This window comes from Balaenoptera acutorostrata, chromosome 2 (genome assembly GCF_949987535.1).
Source record: "Balaenoptera acutorostrata chromosome 2, mBalAcu1.1, whole genome shotgun sequence".
NCBI classification, from domain to species: domain Eukaryota; kingdom Metazoa; phylum Chordata; class Mammalia; order Artiodactyla; family Balaenopteridae; genus Balaenoptera; species Balaenoptera acutorostrata.
In genome coordinates, this window is record NC_080065.1 from 134,288,764 (window position 1) to 134,313,191 (window position 24,428).

At 52.2% G+C, this 24,428-nt stretch overlaps 1 protein-coding gene across 1 annotated transcript in view; it reads left to right on the forward strand.

Annotated features, from left to right (window-relative positions):
* The window catches only part of LOC130707182 (uncharacterized), a 34,745-nt gene extending 17,345 nt beyond the window's left edge, over positions 1 to 17,400 (forward strand). The window contains exons 3-5 of the mRNA XM_057540400.1: positions 10,475 to 10,597; positions 12,937 to 13,075; positions 14,682 to 17,400. Coding sequence (XP_057396383.1) covers positions 10,475 to 10,597; positions 12,937 to 13,075; positions 14,682 to 14,759 — 340 coding nt within the window. The 3' untranslated portion in view covers positions 14,760 to 17,400. The remainder of the gene's footprint in view (positions 1 to 10,474; positions 10,598 to 12,936; positions 13,076 to 14,681) is intronic.
* The last annotated feature ends 7,028 nt before the right edge of the window (positions 17,401 to 24,428 follow it).

The following is a 24,428-nucleotide window of genomic DNA, read 5'->3' on the forward strand; positions in this document are numbered from 1 at the left end:
TCGTGCCCTGGGCTGGGAAGATCCCACATGCCGCAGAGCGGCTGGGCCTGTGAGCCGCAATTACTGAGCCTGCGCATCTGGAGCCTGTGCTCCGCAACAGGAGGGGCCGCGATAGTGAGGGGCCCGCGCACCGCGATGAGGGGTGGCCGCCGCTTGCCACAACTAGAGAAAGCCCTCGCACAGAAACGAAGACCCAACACAGCCATAAATAATAAATAAAAATTAAAAAAAAATAAAAATTATTTTAAAAAAAGGGGGAAAAAGAAGTGAGGGACATAGGTACCAAAGAGCAGGATAAACGGGGCTGATCTTCATTACAATTAGACCCTACTCCTCTTGTGAGGCAAGATGACCTTAGCTGTGTTTAGAGGGAAGTGGGAATGAGACCCGGCCAGGGAGCACCCTGAGTTGCTTAAGAGAGAACAGGGTCTGGAAAGAGGCAGGACAGGTGAGTTCAGAGGTCAGAGGTTAAGGGGCACAGAAGAGGGGTCAGCTTGAGATGCTTAATGGGCTAGATGACGTCTCCTTTCCTGCATTTATAGGGCATTTTATGGGCAACGTGTCTCAAAGTGCGGTGTCTGAAGCACTGCACACTCATCAACTGACAGGGAATCCAGAGTGGGGCCCAGGAAGCTACATTACAAGCTCTCCAGGGAATCCCGAGCACATGGAGTTTTGAGAATGCTGGGCTGTCAAGCAGCCTGGTACCCTCACAAACACAGCTGAGGTAACTGAACCCACAAAAAGAGAACACTGTTCTAGGTCACCTGGAGAGCTGATGACAGAGCTGTAACAGAACAAGTCTCTGCCCAGTCCAGGCCTCTGTAAGGTGGTGCGGATAGGAGAATTACACTGTGATTATGACAGTCCAGGCCTAAGACCTTTACACAAATTAATTCACTTAATCTTCAGAACAACCCTGTGAGGTAGGTACAACTATTATCCCCATTGTACGGATGAGGAAACTGAGGCACAGAGAGGTTAAGTAGCTTGCATAAGGTCACACAGCTCGTGAACTATTAAACCTGGGCACCGTATGTGTGCCGGCCGCCCCAGCTCCTCTGTCCCCAGGGGTCTCCTACCTCCTGCCTTGCTCCTTGGACACCACACCCCATAACTCCTAGGGACCTTCCAAAGTACCTCATGAATTTGTATGGGGGATTTCCCCCCTGCCAGGTACTGGGCTGAATCTCTTGCATTATCATTTAATCCTCCCAGGATTACCCTGAGGAAGGAATCAGCATCATTCCATCATCCTAATTTATAGGGAAAGAAACCACTGGAGCTTACCCAAGGTCACACGGCTAGGAAGTGGCAGAGGGGATTTGAACCCAGTCTGCAAAATGCATGCTTGTAGCCTGCCCACCAGGGCACCTCTGAGCACAGTGACGAGGGATCCCACTTCGTAGAGGAGACCAAGGCTAAGCGGGTGACCACACCAGAGCTTGAACCCGAGTCTTCTAGTTCCAAGGCTATTGCTCTTCCTTGAGCCCCACCACTGCCCCAGGACAGAAAGGAGTTTGCTTGTCACTGGTCCCTAGGATCCACATGGCAGCTCTTGGGGCGAAGTCAGCCCTTTCCCAGGCTGGCTTGTTCCAGGGAAGAGCTGACACATACAGCCCCGAGAAATACAAGTTCCAGGCCTGGTGCCGCCACTGGCCCTCGGGGCTGTGTCGGATTCCCTGTGTGAGCCTTGAGAGTGAGGGGAGGTGGCCTCTGAGGTCCTCATCGCCAGGCTATGCCTGGGCCCTGCCTCAACAGTGATTTCCCAACTAAACAGTCCCTGGGGCTCAGGGCCATGGGGTCGTGCAAAGAACTGTGATAAAGATTTTTTCCAATTATGGTTATTATGACCTTTTTTGTCCATCTCTCTTGGGGCACATGAGCCAGAGTTTCTCTGGGGTTCATAGCTAGAGAGGGACTGCTAGGTTCTGGCGTGCACACCTGTCAACTTCACAGGAAAGCAGATTATTTTCCAAAGTGGCCAAACCATGTCACAACTTCCACCAGCAGTACGTGAGCATTCCCCTCCTTGACAACACTTGAAATTATCTGAATTCTTAAAGTATATATGTTACACATTTTATTCTGTTCTTATTGAATTTGTATAATTAAGAACATAAGGAAGAAACAGAAATGCTGCAACACTACTGTCCACACGGGTATCTAGAAATTTGCCCTACATGCACCAAGTTGCAGGGTAGCCTGCAGGCCCTGGGGTGGGGATGGGCACAGCCTACGTGGCCCTCCCCCAGTCCAGCAGTATGCAGTGGCCACGGGCCAATCAGAGGTTGCCTGTGATGGTCTGCAGGAATTCGGAGGAAAGAGCCCACAGCGTCTGCCACCTCCTAAAGGCCTGTCTAGACAGCCCTGGCCCCATGGGGCTTCACCACACATGGCGAGAGCCCGCAGAGGCCGGCCCCCTCCCCTCTTGCAAAAGAGGCTTGTTGGTGACAGTGCTTCACCACCAGAAACCTTTTCTCCAATTCAAACCAGAAATGCACAGCATGAGTCACCCACTCTCGTGGCCCATGGATCACCCACTCATCAGGCCCCTTTTCGTTTGGATGAGAAAACAGAGGCTGACTCTGGAGCCAGGGGCCTTTCCAGTGTGGGCTGCATGAATCCTAGCACGCAGGTGATGAGGGGAGCAGGCGGGTCAGAGCACTCCTAGCGTGGGGCTAAGATGCAGCAGGCTGGCTGTTAAAGGTGCCAGAGGGGAGTCAGGCTGACTGGGTTTGAATCCCAGTTCTGCCTAATCACAGCTGTGTGACCTTGGGCATGGTAAGAGTACCTGCCTCATTAGGTTATTGAATTGTCTGGATTAAATGAGTTAAAACTCATGAAGTCCTTAGAACAGTGACTGACACATAGTAAATACTCAATAAAAAATAACTGCCAAAATGTGATGACAAAAGGCAGTTTCTTTTGGGGGAGGAGGTGCCGTACTGGACCCCAACTCTACCTTCCACGTAGGGGGATAAGCTGCCCTTGTTCCTTCAGAAATAACAATCGCCATATATCAAGTCTTCCCAAGCGGCCAACCCTCCATCCAGCACTCTCTGAGGTAAATAACATTATCCCTCTGGGAACTCAGAGGCTCAGAGAGGTTTAGTCATTTGCCCAAAGTCACACAGCTTGTAAGAGGCTCAGCTGTGGCTCAAACCCAGGTCTGGCTGACTCCAGAACCCATGCACATATACTCTAGCACTGTCCCCCTGAGTCTGTGAGAAAAAGCTACTTCTGGTTCTACCCATCTAATAGGAAAACTCTTGGCATTTAGGAAGGGGGCCATTTGAAGCATGATGCCTCCTTCTAGATTAGGCGTTGTTACGGTAAGATATAAACAGAGCCCCCACACACACTCCCATCCCCACGCCTGCTCAGGGGCAAAAATGCAGACAGTTCTCACCAGTGAGCACACCTTACTGTGGGCTGAGTACCCCTGGGGGCCTGTTCAGTCCTGGGCTGCCCTTGACTGTCACAGTTCATCAGTTATTTGAGGAAGGGGTAGTCAGCTAGTGCATTTCTGTAAGAAGCAGCCTCACTCTTGCACATTCCCGAGAGCCCATACCAGCCACAAGCATAGGTCACCTCCTCTAAGGTCCTCCTGTGACCCAAGCCATGCACCAAGGGAGATGGAAAACACACTGGACCCTGCAAACTTAACAGGGACACTGCTCAGCTGCCACTAGCTTCTGCCCCATACCCTCCTCCTCCTTCAGAGAAATAGGGATGGGGTGAAGTGTTCAGAGGGAGGCTGCCGCCTAGGGAGGCCATCCATAGTGGTCACAACACCACCCTGCCTGGGCTGCTGGGCTCAGAGGCCACTGGTCAGTCTGCCTGGAGCCTGCTGGACCTCAGACATGTGACCCAACAACCCCTGAGTCTGAAGGCATCTGACGAGATAAGCTGAACAAGATGGGAAGAAAGGGAAAGAAACAGGCTAAGACTCTAGCCCTGGCTCTATAGCCAACACAGAAGTAAGTTCATCAGTCCCTTTGGGCCCTTCAGGCCGAGACGCTCCATGATTTGGGATGGAAGGAGGACAGCTCTGGTTATCCCACGTGTGACAGTGGATGCCCAGACTCTCAGGGAAGGAAAACCTGGGGTAGGGGTGGTCAGAGTAGCAGGGGCACACTTTGGATAGACCGAGAACAGAGGAAAAGGCATTCCAGGTGGAGAGTTCTGTGTACAAAGGTAGGGAGGAGGAAAGACATTTTCAGGAGAACAGCAAACAAGCCCACTTGGCTGTTTGACCCGAGAGTGGGTCGAGAAGCCCTGTAAGGTTTGAGGCTGGCAAAGTGGCGACAGCCTGGTTGCGGAATGGCTTTGATCGCCAGAAACCAAAGCCCCAGAAGATGGAAGAAGTGCTCCTTGACATCTGCCTCTGGGAGGGAGATCTGTACCCTCCCCCAAAACACCATCAGGCCAAGAGCCTCAGTGCAGGAGAGAGAATTGGGAATTTGGGCGTTGTTGACTCTGAGATGTCAAATAATGGGACAGGAGACCTTGGGGTGAGATTAGGAGGGGTAGGAAGACTGAGGGCTGCAGCCATCATCTTTAAGATTTGAAGAGCTTTCTGGGGATCAGGAACTTGTTCTTTGTAGCCCAAAAGGACAGGGCATGCAGCCCCAGAGAGGTAAGGGTCAGCAGGATATTCGGAAGGAGACTTCGATAGCCTGTCCAAAGAGAGACTAGGTGATTGGGAAGCAGTGAGCTTCCCATCGCCAGAGGTATGCAAGTTTAGCAGGGACACTCTAGAGAGAAGTTCAGCATTAGAGGAGGTTGGGCCTCATGGCCTTTCCCACCACCAGCCTGGGACTTCACATCACAGCTTAGATGCCCTGGGACAATCTCACAGGGCTGAGCCCCCTGGCTGCCTGGATGTCAGATTCCCAGCTAGGCATGACATCAGTTCTGCCCTGATTTCACACAGGGGCCTTTAGGGACCTCCCTCCCTCCCACTTCCTTCCACCCCACTGCTGCATTCTGCCCTTCCCAGGGAGCACCAGGCCTGACCAGAGACACCTGGAGCCTGGTTGTGAGACCAGGTCCCTGGGGGAATATTCCACCCAGCAAGAATGAGGCAGAGGAGGCCAGCGTCCCGGGAAACCCTGTTCACACGCCCCACAGAGTCTGCATGGAAATTCCAGGAGGGTCACAGGGAAGATTCCAGTTTAGAACAACATGCTTTATTTTTGTCCCCCTTTCTTTCCTGTTCCTCCTTTCACCCAGCGGTGGGAGAGGCGGTCACAGGAAGCTGGAAGACCAAAGCAAGTGTCCTCATTGGGCAGAATCACAGGAAGACCAGTGTGGAGAGATGGGGGTGCTGGGAAGATAGGGAAGGGACCCAGATGGGCCTGGGGAGGTGGACACCACATGGGAGAGGGTGGAGGGGAGGGCAAAGTCAAGGGGATAACGAAACCTGGGCAGGGTGGTGGGCGGTGGGCATGATCATCGATTAGACCAGCAGGCATTCCTGGACACCCAAGACTAGAGTTACATTAGCTCTGGGCTCAAGCTGGGGTCAGAGAGTCAGCCAAGTTTCCCAGAATAGACAGTGGATATCAGGATTGGAGCTTCCAAGAACCTTGGGCACTAGGTCCCGGCCTTAATGGACTGTAAAGCCACAGAGTACTACTAAATCCATCTCGTTCACCCTGGTGATCCTGGTAGATGTTTAATAAACACTCCTGGTGTTGAAACTCATAACAACCAAGTCCTGTTAGAGCTGAAAGTGACCTTTAAGCTCATCAAAGCCACCTCCTCGTGTTATAGATGCAGGACCTGAGGCCAATGATGGGGAGAGACTTGCCCAAGATCAGACTGCCGGAGTGGCCACCCAGTCCTGTGCATCCTTCTTTGCCTCTTCCCTGCCTTCTAGCCAGAGATGGAGACTGTGGTATGGTCCTTACAGCCAAGGGAGCGAGACAGAGAAGAGGCAGGTACCCTGCCAGGACATAACTGTCTCTAAGAGGTAGTCAGAGGATGATGGCATATCTTCAGTTCTGGCAGCTCTGCCCAGGAAGGTGCTTTTCCTGGCCAGACATGGTCTCCAAAGTTGTCAGCTGCTGCAGATGGGAGGCCTCCTACAGAGGAAAGAGCCCAAGGCTGGGAGGGGAAGCCCTTGGTTCTTTTCCTGGCTCTGCCCCAACTCACCACATGACCTTAACATGACCTGAGATGAGGTCCTCTCTGGCCTCAGTGTGCCCAGTGAGGGGCTGGACCCAACCAGCTTGGACAGTCAGAGCTTTCATCCATAATCTGCCTCAGTCTCCTCCTCTCTCTTTCTCAGTCCATCTTAGCTTTTGCTTCAGAACAGGAAGTAGGCCAGGCACAGGAAGAAACAGCAGCCTGCAGATTCCCCTCTGCCTGGGAGCAGCATCCTCTATGCCCCAACTTTGCTTTCCAGCCTTGGAATTCCCAGAGAGGCAAAAAGCTGGGAAGGCCCTTATGATCACTCCAGTGAGGGATCTGAGACCAGAGACGTTCCGCAGATTGCTCAAGGTCACACAGCAAGTCACATGTAAACTCCGAGTGGGCCTTAGGTCTCCTGACACTCAGACCACACTGGCCACACTATCCTCCAGAACAATGGGCATATAAGCCATCTTCATATGAACCTACAGACTGACTTACCTTGACATTTCAAACCCCTACATGGGGAGCCCACAATCTCTGCCCCTCTCTGGGACTCAGTTTCTTCTATCAAACAGGGAGATGGAGTGGACCAGATGTCTCTAGGAGCCCTTGCACCCCAGGACCCCAGGGTTTTCCAGTGTGGCAACCTCAGCCCTTTCTGCACAGAGGGTGGGTCTACCTAGGCCAGGAAACCCCACCAAGTCACAGCCTCCATCCAGCCCTGTCCCACCCCAGACCCCAGGGCCGGACTTCATCCAGAACTACAGGCTCCAGCCCAGCTCCCCTGGAGGATCTGGATTTTTCTTACCATAAAAGGGCAAGCGTGCCTCTCTCGGTCCCTGCTGCCAGCCCCACTGGGGGAAAGGCTGAGCTATTTTTAGAAAACTCAAGGGTTTGCTCCTGAGCTCAAGATGGAGCCCGTCTGAGCCCGCACCCGAGGAGCCCCCTCCCCATCTCCCTCACCCACCTTCCCTCTGTCTTCCTCCCTCTTCGCCCATTGCTGTCTCTTCCCTCCCTCCTCATCTCTCTGTCTCTGTCTTGCTCTCACTATCACTCCATCAATCCCCCTTCCTTTTTTCTCTCCCTCTCCTCCCCTCTTTCTCCCCCCTCACTTCTCCCTTCGCCCCAAATCTCCTCCCAGTCAGCTCCCCTCCCCCACTTCCCTCCCTCAGATCTTGTTTTTGGTGGTTGGAAAAGTAACATATCTGCACCCCCCCACACACACACTCTTTTCTTAAACACTATTTACAACATAAATTCCAAACATCCGCCATCTGGTTCTAGGAAGGGCCAAAAGATATTTAGAAAAGGAAGTCATGATTATTCCATCTTCAAGCCAAAGGAACTCAAAGGCCCTTCTCTCTCCCGCCTTCCTCCCAGGGACCTTTGTTAAGATCTGACCGATTAGGATCCTTCCGTGAGTGGAAGGGGTCAGTCCCAGCTGGGCCTCTGACTGGCTGCATCACTTTGAGCTTGTTGCCTCTCCTCTCCACGTCTCAGTTTCCTCATCTGAACAATGGGAACGCAACTAGGGTGCCTTCAGCACTAATGCTCTGAGACTTCATGTCCTGCTGCAGAAAATCCCAAGGTCCGGGTCCCTGGGGCCTGCCTTGGGCTGGGCAGTGAGGGTGAGATGGGAACAAGGGGAGTGAGAGGCAGCAGGGGAGCTCCAGCCTTAACCCTTGATGCCCGGTGCCTTTCACTCCATGGAGATCTATGCATTCCTTCATGCAGGCGGATGGGATGGAGTCAAACCATCCCCCTTTATCTGACCCCAGGAGGACTCTGGACACCGTGGAGTCCAGTCTTCTCTCCATCACATTATGGTGAGGCCCAGAGAGGGGAAGGCACTTGTCTACAATCACACAGCATGCCTACAGGAGACCTGGTACCTAACCTGCTGCTCTTCCCATCCAACACCTTCCAGAAGAAACCAACATTTGCATTACCCAGAAAGCATCACCCAGCCCAGCAAACTGGAACCCTGGGGGGGGGGGGTCTCAGTTCTTTGCAAAGTGGACAGGACAGAAGGGAAAACTAACTCCTTTATCATGATGTTTTCTTCAAACAGACAGCATACAAGGGAGAAATGCTGTGAGAAGTCCCTTGTTTCTGGGGACGCCCATTGCCAGGGCCCACACAGCCTCCACTTACACTGAAAATGCTCTCCCTAGTCACAGCTCCCTTTCCATAAGGACGCTTTCCATAATACACACTTGACAGAATGTCATGAGGTGCTGACTCCGGCTGTCGCTCTGTAAAAAGAGTGCCATAAATAGTCTGGTCTTACAGGGGAGCCTGAAAAATGCATGCTGGGCTGCCCGGAGCCAACCCTGATCCCGACATGTACCAACTCAGTGACCTTGAGGGACTGCTGTGACTCCTGAGAGCCTCAGTTTCCTCATCTGCAAAACAGGGATAAGAGTGGTACCTAACTCACAAGTGATTGTGAGGATAAAATAAGAAAACCTGTGTAAAATAAAGCACTTAGCAAGTGTGGAGCACATAGGAGGCACCCAGCGTGTTAGCTGTAACACGTATTGGCCATTGTTATGATTACAGCATGTCCCAGTGTAAGCTGGGTAGCTGGTAGCTGTTACCACTGTCACTGTTCTCCCAGTCTGTTCACACTGGAAGGTCAGGGTGATGGGGAGTCTTGGGGATCCTGGTCTCTACCCCCCACCCTCCCAGATACCGAGCTACACGAGGCTGGGCTTGGAATTGTAGGAACTGTAGGTCGCTGCCGGGGTCTAGGCCCATTTTCTTTCCCTCTCTTCCCTTCCTCCTGCATCATCTTGTGTCAGCCTCAGACTGTGTTCCCAGGGCTTGCTCAAAAGTCCCCAGCAACGACCTTCCCTGGGGAGGAAGTGGGGAGCGTGTGAGGCTGGTGAACTCAGCTGGGCTGTCAAGGGGGTGGGAGGGCGCTCTGGGAATGGAGACCCAGAGGAGCCGCACAACGGAGGGGGCATGGAAAGGGGCCCCACACGGCAGCTCCCATCCCAGCTTCCACATCTTCTCTAGATGCCTCTTTGGACCTTTGCCCTCATCCTTCCTGCTTCTCGTGCTCCCATGCCTGTGCCTTGCTGTGGGCCCAGCCCTGTGCTCATAATGGAAGCTGCAGCCACTTATTGTGGACTTACAATGTGCGGCAACTGTGCTTGCACTTGACATCTACCTCATTTGACCTTCACAAACAAGCCAAGGTTCAGAGAGGTGAAGCCACCAGCTCAAGATCACACAGCTAGAAAGTGCAAGGGGGGAGATTCAAACACATGTCTGCTGGACTCCAGGGCCAGTGTCTTCTCAGTTCTTCCCAAACATATGCTGGAAACCCTAGGGCCCTGGAGCTCAAGGAGAACACAAGCTATAGGACATGCACAAGGGTGAGAGAGCTGAGGAAGGGGAGCTGTGGGCAAAGAAGCCCCTCCAGAAAAAACCGACGTAGGTGTGGGTGGGTGTGCTTGCATGGGGCCCCGACCTCAGCCATCTCCCACGGTAGTGCCATCTGGTTCCCAGATGTGGCCTATTCCCAGCCCCTCGTATTTCTTGGAAATGAGCAAGGCCAGGAGAGGGAACAGGGGTTTTTGTGATGTCTGTGACGACGTGAGCTCTGTTTTGTGGTCATCCAGCCGACTGCTGCCCAAGCTCAGGAGACAGCTAGGTTGAGCGTGAGCAGCCCAGGGTTCAAGCTGGCCTCTGATACTCAGCAGGGGTTGACCTGGGTACGTTGCAGAGCCTCTTTGAACCTCAGTAAGCAAGGAAGTCATTCCTATCTCTGGCAGTGGTTTTGAGTGTTCCTTAAGTTATGGGAGGGAGCATTTTGTAGGCTGAAAGCCTTGTGCAGCTGGAAGTGGTCACAGGTGGCCCCAGGGCTGTCCCTTCAGTCTTGGCCACTGTGTGAACCCCAGATTTCCACCCACCCCTAAATGGCTCCTTTTCCATGTGTGAGGCTAGAGGTGGGGGCCAACGGTCAGCGGGGCCTCTGGGAAATTTCCTTCCAGACCCATTCTTTTGCTGATGGAGTCTTGATGCGCTGGAAAGGGAAGGTGACCCCTCTTGCTCTTGGAGCTTAGAGCTCCTCAGAAGACCCTCTCTGAAAGCCAGGTAAGCATAGCGGAGATAATGGCGGCCTGGAGGCTGAAGGACAGACGCTCTGAGGCCTGGAGAATCTCAGCAGGCTCAGTCTGAGGTTTCTAAGGACCCAGCAACAGCCCAGGCTCATCCTCAAGCCCTCGGAGCCCGGCAGCCCAGTCAGGACCAACAAAGGCCAGGGCTCTGGCCAAAGAGCACCCCAGCGTCCTCTGATAAGGGGTGTCCTTGTTCCTTTCAGGCAAGGGCACTGGCTGGTGGGGGGCCACCCCTGCAACCCTGACGCTGAAGGAGCAAACACCCCAGACAGGGGCCTCCTGAAGACCCGAGGAGGGCAGGCGGCAGGGCCCCTGGACACAGACCTGTGAGTGCCACCCCACCTCCACTCATGGGCACCGACACCCCACCCTCCCCACCCCGCCAGCGATAAACTCCCCATCCCAGCCCTCAGAATGACCAAGAAACCAGGCCTCAGAACGGGAAGGGTTAAAGGAAGACCCTGCTGATTGACAGGGTGCCGGCAAGTCAGGGCTGTTGCGTCGGGGGTCGTAGGTGAAAAGAAATGGAACCAAAGAAGGGAAAACCCACCAGGAGCCAAGAATCCACCTCACGCCCTGCTCCCTACAAACCAGCAACGCAAAGCCTGTGTGCTACCGAGAACAAAGGACTTGGGGGAGCTGTGGAGGATGATGGTAATCTTCCCTGGAAAGGAGTAAATGGGGTCGGATTCTAGAAGCAGGGAGACCTGGGGTTGTGTCAGTCTCTGATAACAGAACCAGCCCTCGGGGCTTTGAGAGCGTCAGGCGTGTGCTCGGACGCACAGTGCTTGGAATACGGTGAAGCTCTAGAAACCATCAGCAGTTGTTTTTACCGTCCATCATATTCTTCCCACACTTACCAGCTGTTCGTGGAGCAGGCAGGGTGAGGGACCAGCTCCATAAGACAGGTGGAGAAACTGAGGCCCAGGGAAGTGAAGGAGCTCCACTCAGTCATACAGACAGTCAAGGGCAGAGGGGGATTCTGGCACCAGATCTCCAGAGGATGGAAAAAGAGGAGGAAGATTTGGAAGTGAGCAGAGGCAGAACTCGGACAAGGAGCTGACACGCCAAAGACAGCGAGCGCAGCCCAGGCTGGCTTATATAACACAGCACACCTGTTAACCTCTGCACACCCCACACGTGTGTGCAAACGTGCGCCCCGGCACAGTGCATACACCTGGCCCTCATTCACTAGCAAATGAGCCTCGGAGACTGGGTCCAAACAAATTGCATTAGGAGGGCAGCAGGCGCCACCTCCCCCCGCGCTGTCGGGCTCCAACACTGAGCAGGCCTGCAGAGCTGCCAGCTGCGGTCTCTCGGCCGCCACGCTGACAGGCCCTCCTCAGCCCCCTCCCCCCGCCCCTGGGCCCCAGGAAGGGGGCTGGGGTCCGAGAGAATGCCATGATGATGGATGGGCTGAGGGAGGTTCCAGGGCTAGCTCAAGAGCACACAGGATGTGCGTGCTTATGCAAGGCTCACTTCTGAGCTGTTCCCAGCAAACCAGCCCCACCTTCCCTCCCTCCCTCCCCTCCGGCAGCCTCTCCCACGGTCACTGCTGCCAGAGCCCAGAGCCCAGGCCCCGAGCAGATCTACCCCCCAACACTCGGTCCCACAGCTGGGCTGAGCGGGAACTGGTCAGCTTAGGAGGCAACGGCCTGGGGCTGAGACACAGGTGGGCACTTTAAAAGGAAGAAGGAATTTGTGAACAGAAAGACAACACCATCATCGTAAAGGTGGCATCTCTGTGCTTTCTCATCCATTGTTCTGTTTAATCCTCTGAATGTGCCTGGAGTTAGGAGATTGTCCCCATAGTACAGATGTGACTACTGAGGTTCATTCATTCAGTGATCCCACAGCTCCCCTTTCCTGAGCCCTGAGTCTGCACCAGGCTCTATGTGGGGTTCTGGGGACACCGAACGGAATGACTTACAGCATCTGCCCTCATTGCTTAACAGAACAGTCACCTTTGGGCTGGGTCATTGGGCACTGGGGCCCCCTGGTCTTCCAGGGGAGCACCTCCAGCAGAATCCCTTTTCCATATGGTATATGTGAGTTATTGAATATTATTACCAAGAGGAGCCTTAGCAATCAGCCCATTCAGAACACAGACCCTGAAGTCAGACAGCTCCAAGTTCAAATCCTGCCTTGCTCCCTTTTTAGCTGGATAGCTGTGGTCCAATTAGCCTCTTGAAGCCTGTTTTCCCATCTGTAAAATGGGAATGCAAAAGCTCCCACCTCATGGGGCTGACTGTGAGGATTAATTTGTGTTTTCCCTACCCTTAATTGACACAGGGAGAAACAGGGGCCTGGAGAGGGAAAGGGCTTGGCCAGGGTCACTTGTGAGTTGGGGGTTACGTCAAGACCAGATGGATCCCTTTCCCCTATCCCCCTACCCCCTTATCCCAATAGAAATCCTCCCCACCTGCTTCACCCCAAGCAGCCCACCACCCTCCACCTTCAGCCCTGCCCAAGCCTCTGCAGCACCAGAGTCCCAGGTGACCAGCGGTGGCCCCCAGCCCTCAGTGACAGTGGATGGTGGGGAAACGCAGTGGCAGACTCCCAGCCCAGAGTGGCCTGGCCATATAAGGGAAGGAGCCAGGAAGGTCTCCTGGCTCAGGCCTGGCGAGAAAATCCAGACAGCCACTGTTTGTTTTCTCCTTCCCAGCCTCCCGAGAGCTTCCAGACAGAAGACAGAGGTTCCCCCTCAGGCCAAGCGACATTTCCTGAAGACAGTGGGGAACAGGGAGGAAAAACCAGCCCATCATCCGGGAGCAGCACCCCTGGCTGTGGACAGGCAGCACCAGGTAAGATTCTGCCAGGTAAGATTGTGAGGCCACCTGCTCAACTGCCTCCTTTGACAGAAGGGGAAACAGGGCGACAGAGAGAAGCGCTTGTGAGAAGGGATCACACCACTTGGGTCTCCCAAGTGGGACCCATCTCCTGACTGGGGACCCAGAGCAAGAAGGAGCCTCTCGTGGGGTAAGTGGAACAGGAGAGCTATGGACCCCCTTCTCAGTGAGACATCATCTGAAGGAGAAAAGGGGTCAGGGCCAGCTCTGTCTGCCTCCCAGCAAGTATGCAAGACTCAAGGGAAGAGTTCCTGGGGCCAGAGAGCCAGCAGAAGGACACCTTTCCCGCACCTCCGCCCTCCTCCCAGCCCAGCTGCACAACTTCCTCCTCCAGGAAGCCCTCCCAGTTCCCCCAGGGAGGAGGAACCTAAGCCCTCAGCAGCCCTTTCTGGGCTCTCTCCTATGCCACTTGGGTCTGTCCCCTATTCAACTTGCCAAGGGCAATTTCCTTCCACTGACTGAGCTCCTCCAGGGTAAGGACCACATCAGATTCAGGCCTGTCTCCCCTCGGCACGTAGAAGATGCATTTGGTTTGCTGAACAGACAGGTGAAATGGTTAGACCCTGTCCCCAACCCTGATGGATTGGTAAATTGGTCAGGGGATGAGACATGGAGCATGGAGGTTAAAAATTACGGTCCTGAGGCAGCTGTTCTGATAGGAATCCCAGCTGGGCTCCTAGCTCCATGCCCTTGGAAAATCCCCTTCCCATGGAGCCTTGGGGATGCATGGGGATTAGCACAATTAAAACACTCAAGAAATGACTGTTCTTATTACCATCAGCATCACTCTGATTTTTCTAGAGACAAAGGAACAGAACTAGACAGCCTATAGCCATAGAGGATATAGAGGCAAATACCTTCCCCTGGTCAAAGGTCTCAACCTCTGTCCCTGTGTCAGAGTTTCCCACAGGAGCGTGGGACTGCCTCCCATGCACTTCCTGTTTCTACACCCAGGAGAGCTGCTATCTTTGTGGCAATATTCTCAGCCCAATGGGGTGTGCTGGAAATAGCCGCCAATTCCCCTGGTTCAAGCCAGTCTGTGACCCGGGAACCGTCTCCTCCCCTTCCTGGCCCTCCGTGTGGCGGTGATAAGGGTCCCCTGACCACCGTATGGCTGTTCTGCAGATTAAATGTGATGGGGCAGCTTTTCAAATGGCAGGCACTCAGATGCCCCCTTTTTAATTTTTGCCATATCTGCCAACGATCAAAATGTTTTAAAATTTAAGATGAGTCATTTTTAACACCTAAATATAAATTGGAAACTAAAATACTGTCCATAATTAGGAGATAATAAAGGTAAGAATAGAGACAGTAAAAAGGCAACAGCGTTCTTACTCTTTCCTCTGGTACATAGCTTGCAAGGCCCTGGGCCTGAGGGAGATAAACAGGAGCCAGAAAAGTGTCAGAGACAGGATAGCACCAAACTGAGGCTCATTCCCCCTGGGGAACAGAAGGACTGGACGCAAACACAGGGCATAGCCTGAGTCACTGTGTCTTCCAAAGTTAGTGCTCAGGGGCTTCTCTGGTGGCGCAGTGGTTAAGAATCCGCCTGCCAACGCAGGGGACACGGGTTCGAGCCCTGGTCCGGGAAGATCCCACGTGCCGCGGAGCAACTAAGGCTGTGCGTCACAACTACTGAGCCTGCGCTCTAGAGCCCGTGAGCCACAACTACTGAGCCCGCGTGCCACAGCTACGGAAGCCTGTGCGCCTAGAGCCTGTGCTCCGCAACAAGAGAAGCCACCGCAATGAGAGGCCCGCGCACTGCAACGAAGAGTAGCCCCCGCTCGCCGCAACTAGAGAAAGCCCGCACACAGCAGTGAAGACCCAACTGCAGCCAAAAATAAATAAAAATAAAATAAATAAACTTATTAAAAAAAACAGGAAACAAAGTTAGTGCTCAGGCCATGTACTCCACAAAACCGCCCGCCCTCTGTGCTGCGTTCGGAAGCCAAAGGTGGTCAGGTGAAAGAGCTTTGGAAACAGTCCGGCACCAAGGAATGCAGGGGGCTGGCCTTATCAGCTTGCTTCACAGCAGCAAATGATCACTTTTTCGGGACGACCCTCCCTGGCTTCTTACTGAAATCTCCATGTTGGCCAGGGCGAGCGTTTCCTCTCCAAGAGCTAGTGGGAGCCGTCTGAGAGTGGAGTAGACAGGCTGTGGGCTGTTCAGGACCCCCAAGCTGGATCCTGATGTTGGAATCACTCCCCAGCCAAACGCAGTTTGGAAAGAGTTCCTCCATGAGAATTCCATATTAGATGGAGGCAGTTCTTTGGGTGGGAATACCTGAGGAAGGGGCTGTCCCACTCAGCAGGCCATCAGGCCTGACTTGCCCCAAGTGGCAGACCAGAGGAAAACACTCTGCAGATCGGGGCCTGCTTTCAGACTTCTGCCAGAGGCATATGAGACTATTATTCGAAGGAGGTGTGTGTGTTTTCCTGCTCTCTCCCACCCCCGAGAAAAGGCTGCTGGTTCCCCTTCACCCTTCAGACATCCCTGAAAGTATATGTCATCCGGCACCAAGGCCACCACAGTGGGCATCAGCAATGCAGGAGGGTCCTCTGGGGGTGCCCTGAGATCTTGGTGGGGCAGAAGAAATAGAGGCGAGGCTCAGCCTGCTCACTCAGAGGTTCCCACCCAAGCCAGGTCTTGAGAGGAAAATGAATTATCTACATGGTCATTCAATCATCCACTAAGTGGCATTCCCTGGGACCCATCATCATGTACAAAGGCCTCCACAAGGCTCAGGGATCCTCACCATTAACAAATGTGGGTGCTGTCCTCAGGGAACTGGAGATCTAACCCAGTCAGACCCAGATGCAAAGAGCTCTGACGCTGGAGAGAATGAGGTTGAAGAATACGATTCAGCCACTCAGACAACGCACATTAGGCATCTACCATCACAAGTATGGTAAAGGATTAGAAAGAGAAAGAGGGCAGAAAGAGGGCAGAGGATGTGTGAGGACGTGGACCAGGGTGTCCTGATGTCTGAGAAAGTCAGAGAGGGCTTCCCAGAAGAAGTAGCCGTTTGGTCTCCTCTTCCACCAGGAGGAGACGGGCAGGGGAGCAAGAGGGAGCAGCATGGTAGCTGGGGGCCCCGAGGTGGTACGCACAGGGCTCCTTGGAGGAATGGAAAAAGGGGGGCAGAGGCCCAAGAGGAAGTGGCCAGCTGGGCCAGATGGGTCAGACCTTGTAGCCTTTTGTGAGGGTTTCAGAATTTAGCCAGAGGGCAGTAGGAGAGCTTTCAGCATTTTAAGCCTCGGAGAGATATGGGCATATTTGCATTTTGAGAAATCTCTCTAGGAGGATGGCTGGGATGGATGGTTCGGAAGTCGGTGGGAGTAGAAGCAAGGAGGCCAGGTAGGAAGCTAAGACAAATGTTTGATGGTATAAAATATAAAGTACCATGAATGTGCCGTTTGGCTGGGATGCACCAAGCATAAATGTGGGGTATGGGGTCAAAAGGTAGAACATTATATTGGATGGCTCCATTTATTGAAATGCCTAGATTAGCAGCTCTGTAGAGACACACCTGCCCGGGGGCTAGGGGTGATGGGAGGTGGGTAGGAGGGGCTAAATGGTAAGAGGGTTCTTTTGGAATGATGAAACATTCTGAAATTGATTGTGGCAATGGCCACACCACTTTGTGAATGTATTAAAAACCCCTTCATTGTGCAATTTAAATAGGTGAATTATATTTCAATAAAACTGTTTAAAAAGAAAAGAAAAGGAAGGTTGAGGCTTGGTCCCAGAGGGCTCAAATGCCAGGCTGAGGACGGGAAACACATCTGTGGTAGTTACAGCAGCCTCTGGGGCAATAGCTGGATGGTGCAGCTGAGGCCCCTCTAATGCCCCTTCTCCTGTCTAGGGTGGACTCCCTGCCATCAGCCCCTGGTGCAGAGCAGCGTGGCACCCTGTCTCCCAGCCTGAGGTGCAGTGCTGCATCTCTGGTCAGTTGGGAGTCTGAGATGAAGCACTGTAGCTCGGGAAGGGAGAAGTTGTTCTGCGGCCGTTGCCTGGAAGCGGTAAGTGGTAGTGGTGCTTGCGGGCACCAGGAAGGACGGGAATGTTTCCACTCTCCATATGGTCAGCTGAGGAAGTTGCTGGACTCAAGTCCTACCTGTGCCACTACCTGCTTCATGATTCTGGGCAAGGCCTGAATCTTCTGTGCACCCCAGTTTGTCCATCTGTAAAATGAGGTGTTGGAGCATTCAGTGGTGGCCATTACCCAGCACCCTGACTCTGCTTTCGCTTTCTGAGCCCATGACAGACACTGCTAATCAGTCGAGCCATCCTTTCTTTTTTCTTTTCTTTTGTAATTTTTTAAAACTTTTTATCTTATATTGGAGTATAGTTGATTAATAATGTTGTGATAGTTTCAGGTGTACAGCAAAGTGATTCAGTTATACACATACATGTATCTATTCTTTTTCACATTCTTTTCCCATTTAGGTTGTTACATAATATTGAGCAGAGTTCCCTGTGTTATACAGTAGGTCTTTGTTGGTTATCCATTTTAAATACAGAAGTGTATACATGTCAATCCCAAACTCCCTATCTATCCCTTCCCCCAACCCTAAGGCATCCTTTCTTGAAGCATTCAGGTACAGTTTCAGAATCCTTCTCAGCACTAAGTTCTGGAGAGCTACTGTTAATGATTCGAAGCTGAAACCCTTCATCATTTGTGAATTGGAAAATTCCTAAAAACCCTTTCAGCCTTAAAGACAAAAGTCCTGGGCTTTGAGTCAGGCTCTTCACTCTTTGAGGTGTTGCCTAAGTTAGTCCAGGCATCTCCCAAATATCTGACCCCTCTCAGGGGTTTCAGACAAGCAAGAAACAGCAGAGGAAAATCACTGGGCTAAGCACAATTTTATTTAACCTCCCAACAAGCTTGGGAGGTAAATGTTATTGACCCATTTTCCAGATAAGAAAACCGAGGCTCAGTTAAGCAACTGGCCCAAGGCCACACACTGATTATGTTGATCTGGGCTTGTAACCTAATCTGTCTGCCTTCAGATCCATGTTCTTACCCACTGCATGTGGTCTTGTCCTTACATCTTGGGTCACTTTTAGCAAAGACAGACCAAGGCATTTTCCATTAATCCTGTAGATTTCCTTCCTCTTCTCCTCCCTGCCCCTGGCCACCATAGTTGTATTTATCTCACCTTATCCAGTAGGTCCTATACCATCCCATTTTACAGCTGGGGAAGGCTGAGGTTAAGTGATTTGCTGGGGGTCACCAACAAAGAAGTTGCCAAACAGAGACTGGGAACCGGATCTGCCCAGTTGGTTTAGAGTAAAACCCTCCCTCTGGCTGGAGACTAAGGAATACACATGACCCATGGCAGTCGAAGGGGGGAGTGGGGTGTTACCAGATGGTTTCTGGTTGACAACATGGCCTTTGACTACAGGGAAGGTACTTTCCAGGGCAATTGAAGTTCCAGTCACTACTCTCCCCCCGGAGCAATCATCCACATCCCGCGAGACACAGCAGCCGCCCTGGCTTCTGCAGATGGGGCTGGATGCAGAAGAAAACTCCAGCTGGTCCTTAGGGACATGCCAGAGCCTTGGTGCTGAAGGCCACTCTCTCACCTTGTCCTCACGGTCCAGTTTTCCCAGGAATCCCTTAGATGCTAAGATGGGGATTCCTGGAAATACTGTTCTTGAGGTCATGGTTTAACAGCTGGATGCGCCTCCTTCCCACCCAGAGTTGCCCCTGCAGGGCTTGGGCTCAAGCACGGCATGAGGTCAAGCGGAAGGCCATGCACTAGAGGTAAGAGGGCTTGAGAACTGTGTTCTTGACCTTTAAGTTGCTTTTCTTTTCACTTTGTCCATTTCGTAACATCCTGTGAGGCTGGAATGGGAACTTCACCACTGTCCTGCTCTTGGGAAATTTGTCCAGGCACTCAGCTGAGCAGTGGTTGAACCAGGACACCATAAAGCATGTGTTTCTTTCTGCCTCCACCCCACCCCCATCCCACTTCCCTGCATGCCAAGCAATAGGGGCACACTATCGAATCAGCATTATTGATAAATGAATAAATGTACATGAATTTATTTTAAAAGTTTGCTAAATCGGTTAGCTAAACTAAAAAACAAACAAACAAAAAAAAAACATTAAGTTTTAGTTCAATTTGTAATGCAGCCACAGAAAAATTTTTAAATTTTTCATTAAGGTAGAGAAGACAAAAAAGCTCAGAGTGCCCTCTTGTGGTGACGCCTCCCTCAACCTGCTTCAGGAACCCTGAGGCTTGCCTCTCCACACACACACACACACACACACACACACACACACACACACACACACACACTGAGATTCCTTTTGCCCCAGTCACTTTTGAGCCACTGAGCACGTAAGCCCCATCCATCATCACATTACCAATGACCATCACTTACGGTTTACTTTAACTCACATCACCTTCGTCTCAAAGCTCCTGAAGGTCAGTGGCATGGAGAGGTTCAGAGAGGTCAAGTGACCAGCCCACGGTCACTCACATAGCATAAGGCAGAGCCAGGATTGATTCCAAGTTCAGTGGCTTGTGGCAATTCCTCAGCCAAAAGTAAAAACTGCAAAAATAAAAAATAAAAGGAAGACAATCTGAATAGACAGAGAAAATGCTAGCTGACTGAATCCCAGAGACCTGAAGTGGTCCAGGTGCAACACTAGAACTTTTCACAAACTCTTCCTAGTGCTTTTCATGGAGTTGGTAGAGACAGGAGATGTCGTGACCCCAGGAGCCTCGCTTTGGGGTCTGCTTGCCGTGCTCCCAGGGACCAGGTGGCTCCCACACGTCTCAGGCTGTCTCTCTAAGAGGCCACATTGAAGACATAAAGTATGAGATCTCCCTCCCCCTTATCCTCAGATATTGGAGCTGGACTGACCATGAAGAAATCTGATTTGCTCCTAATGATAATAATAGCTTCCACTCACGAGTATTTACAACTTACCGGGCCCTGTGCTAAACACTTTCACAGGCACTCTCATTCAATCCTCACAACAACCCAGTGAGGTAGGTTGTATCACTTACTCTGTTTCACAGATGAGGCAGCCAAGGTACAGAGAGGTTAAGACACATGCCTAAGATCACACAGCTAACAAGTTGTGAAGCTGAGTCAAATCAAGTCTGTGTTTATGCTTATCACCTGCCCTTGCCCCCTCTCTCCCTTTTGGCCTGGCCTGGCAGGTGGGGCTATCTCCCATGGCTTCCCCCGGGGGAGAAGGTAAAACAAGCCTTCAGTGAGACCCAAGCAGTCCCTCCTGTGCTCCGTGACTATAATAAAGTGCTTGACCCTTGGCTTGTGTCCTGTGTCTTCCTGGGAACATGAGGGGAGGGGGAAGGAGGTGACAGCAGGGAGAGAACATAAGCCTGTATTAGTTTACTGGGGCAGCTGTAACAAAGTACCACAGACTGAGTGGCTTAAACAATAGAATGTTATTTTATCATAGTTCTAGAGGCTGGAAGTCTAAGATCAAGGTGTCACCAGGGTTGGTTTCTTCTGAGGCCATTCTCTTTGTGTTGTAGATGGCTGTGTTCTCCCTGTGTCTTCACTCTGTACATGTCAGTGTCTTAATCTCTTCTTATAAGGACACAAGTCCTATTGGATTAAGGCCCACGCATATGACCTCATTTAACATTAATTATCTCTTTAAAGACCCTACCTCCAAATACAGTCACAGTCTGAGGTACTGGGGGTTGACTTCATCATGAATTTGGGGGGGGGACACAATTCAGCCCATAATACAGCCTCAGTTGAGGCAACCCTCAGGTGTCTTCACACTGCCAGACACTTCCAGAAGCCGGCTAGATAGCAACCAGGACCCACATCAGGACAGTCAGAAGCCCAAGGAAGATGCCAGGCCGTGTCTGGGAACACCTGCTGTAGACGGTGGGGAGGGAGAGAGTCCCACGAGGTGAGGTCCACTAGGGCGGGACCAAGGCACATGCAGAGGAGCGCTCAGGGCCTGGCCACGCGGCAGCCTCTCCCCTTCAGTCCTAAAGGTGTGACTGACCAGGTCGAGGAGGCAGGACAGAGTCTGAAATCACACTTCACACAGGCGTCAGGGTTCAGAGTGAACTCGGCATTAGCTGTACCATAGGCATCATGCCCAACACATGGGGACATTTTAAACACAATTAGTCTACCTTCGGCACAATCCTCCAAACTCTGCTACATTCTGAGGGGGAAAAAAAATCAACATCCTGACAAACAACCTTTGACACGACGGTTCCCAGAGCCCAAGGCCTCCCCACACCTCTCCTCTGCGCCCCCAGACAAGGCCTGCGCACCTGCCCTGCACTGCTGAGGAGCCCAAGGTCCCACAAGGGCCTGAGACCGCTTAGGAGCCACAGGGACAAGTGGAGGAGGCAGGACGGAGGGCGAGCTCCTCTGGCTAGCGCCCTGCCGTCCACTGCACCCCACGCCCCAATGACACACCCCGTTCTTGTTCAGCTTTGGAACAGTTCCCGGCCAGACACTGGGGCCTCCTTGAAACTCACAGGCCTTGTGCTACTGAGGTCCTTCTAGAACTCTCCCTCACACCCCTGGGGAATTACTGCGGACTCCCACAGGTGGGTTCTACACTGTGGTTTGAGATTCCCAGGAGTGGAGGGGTGCACAGGAATAACAGCAAATGTCCAGCAAAGGGGGCGTCCTCTTTATTTACCTCTGCCAGCCTTTACTGGGTGCCCGTGTGCACCTGGTGCTGGGGACACGGCAGTGAACGAGACAACCAGAGAACTCTTCCTTGTGAGGATGATTCGCTCACACACACGTAGGTGTGAGATCCTGCGCTCCTCTTCCAGAATTTCAGTGTTGAGACCATTTCTGAACACAGCTGTAACGTAGTAACACTTTCAAATACATCCTTACATGCCAGGCATGCCGTGGGCCTCTGTCCTGTGGGCAGAAGGAATTGGCACCCCCTGACAAGTCTAGTGACAGATCCCCAGGTCGAAGCCCAGGCTCTCCCAGCAGTGACGGTCTGCACCGCCTTTTACTGACATGGCGTCCTGCACCAGGTGCGTCCTGGGGGAGTGTCCAAGGAGGCGGCGTGACGCAGGCAGGAAGGAGGCGGTGCCCTCTTGTGGCCTAGCCTGGAAGGACAGGCTATCTTGAAGGACTTGTCAGGGGTAAGGGGGGGTTGTTATCAGTGACCATTATCTAACACATTTGCATAGGATTTTGCATCTCAAAATGCACTTTTCATCCCATGACTTCATTTGATCCTTGTTTTTTTTTAATTAATTAATTAATTAATCTATTTATTTATTTTTAGTTGTGTTGGGTCTTCGTTGCTGCGCACGGGCTCTCTCCAGTTGCAGCGAGCGGGGGCCACTCCTTGCTGTGGTGTGCGGGCCTCTCTTGCTGCAGAGCACGGTCTCCAGGTGCGCGGGCTTCAGCAGTTGTGGCTCACGGGCCTAGCTGCTCCACAGCATGTGGGATCTTCCCGGACCAGGGCTCGAACCCATGTCCCCTGTATCGGCAGGCGGACTCTTAACCACTGAGCCACCAGGGAAGTCCTTGATCCTTGTTTTGAGATACATCTTGTCATCGTATTTTTACAGAAACCCAGTGAGGTTTAAACAATACTAATTCAAATTCTAATAATAATAATAACACCTATGATTTATTGATCCCTTACTCTGTGGCTGGCACTGTGAATTTATTTTGTACATATTATCTCATTCGTGAGATTCAGATAGAGAACAGAGTATTAGACACGTGTCCAGGGCCCCATGACTGCTAAGCAGCTACATTAGAAAGCAAGCACCAGCCCCGCACCCAGGCCAACAATCTCTCATACAAGCTTGAAAAGAGAAGTGTCCAATCTGGTTCTCCAGCTCCTGGAAGATTCCCAGTTGCCTTGGGCTGGGAAGAAGCCCTGGGAGACTTCATCCAGCAGGACTGACCCTGCTACAGATCCCAACATGCTGGAGATACCATTTCCTGCTTCCAGGTGTGCTCTGAGGGAACTGGCACCCTTAGCTCAGTAGCGAGATTCTATTTCCTGCTTCAAGGGGAAAATTTCCCCAGGCTCCCTGAGAGCTGCCTCTCTCAAAGCAGACAGCAGCAAGGGCACCCCAATATTGCTACAGGATGTGGTCCAACGATCCAGACAAAGGAGGTGAAAGGGGTTGCTGTGATCCTGAAAGAAAGAGCTCCCTCCCTGAGGGAGCTAGAGGGAGGCCGGGAGGAAGACAGTCTGGCCCGTGGGGGATTGCACATCTGCAGCAGTCCGGCGGGCCTGGCCAGCAGCCTGTGCAAGCCAATCTCATTGCTATAAAAGGGCAGTGGCCAGAAGAGGGGACTCAGGCCTGTCCCTGCATTTCAGACCTAGGCAGCCCCTCTCCAGGTCATGGAAGCAGGCAAAGTGGAAACCAACAAGCAGGAAGAGAATAGGTCCAGATTTGCTCCTTTTTCTTGAAATATGGGGATGGAACCCAAGTGGCCTCAGTCTGGGGACAGTCAGGGGCATGTCAATTGCACTCCAATCTGTGGGAAGCTGGAAGGAACCACAGCTACATTAATTTAGAGACTGTCCCCTCTGACCCAGGCCATCTACCACTCTGACACCCCAAAACAGTGTGTTTCCTTGGCCTGCTCATCCCAGAACAATTTCTGACAGAGGGGCATACACATCAGCTTGCATAACTCCAGTGACAAGGACCCCACCACCTCACCAGCCAGCCTATGTCCTTGATCACCTTGGATTGTTAGGAGGCCCTTCTCTTGTTGGTGTGAAAGCTCTGTCATTTTCCCTAGCTCCTTTGCTGCCCACAGAGATTTACGAACAGTGGCCCTGGCTTCCTTCCCCTCCTCCAAGCTAAACATGCCTGTGGCTCCCAGTGGGCCTCTGAGACTGAATTTAAGCTTGTGTCCCTGCCTGCACAATCAAGACCCCTTCTTTGGGGCCAGGACCTCCTCTGAGAGCCTTACAAAATCAGCCAACCATCTCTGTGAAAATAGCGCACGTCCCCACAAAATGTTACATACTACTTTAGAGGGTTCATAGGCCCTTTCTTTAGTGCATGTCACAGTTTCTAGAAAGTGGCTGGCCTTTAGTACTAATTTATGTATTCGACAAATGTTTACAGAGGGCCTACCATGTGCCAAGTGATGTTTCTGGTGCCCAGAATGGAAGGGTAAATAAAACAAATCCTAGCTCCAAGAATTTAGTCTGGAGCAGGAGAGAGACACAAACTAATCAGCCACCACATCATTAACTTTATATTGTGACGAATTCAAGGAAGATAATGAAAGAGAGTACAATGAGAAGTGGCAGGATTAGGAGAGCTATTTTAAATTGGG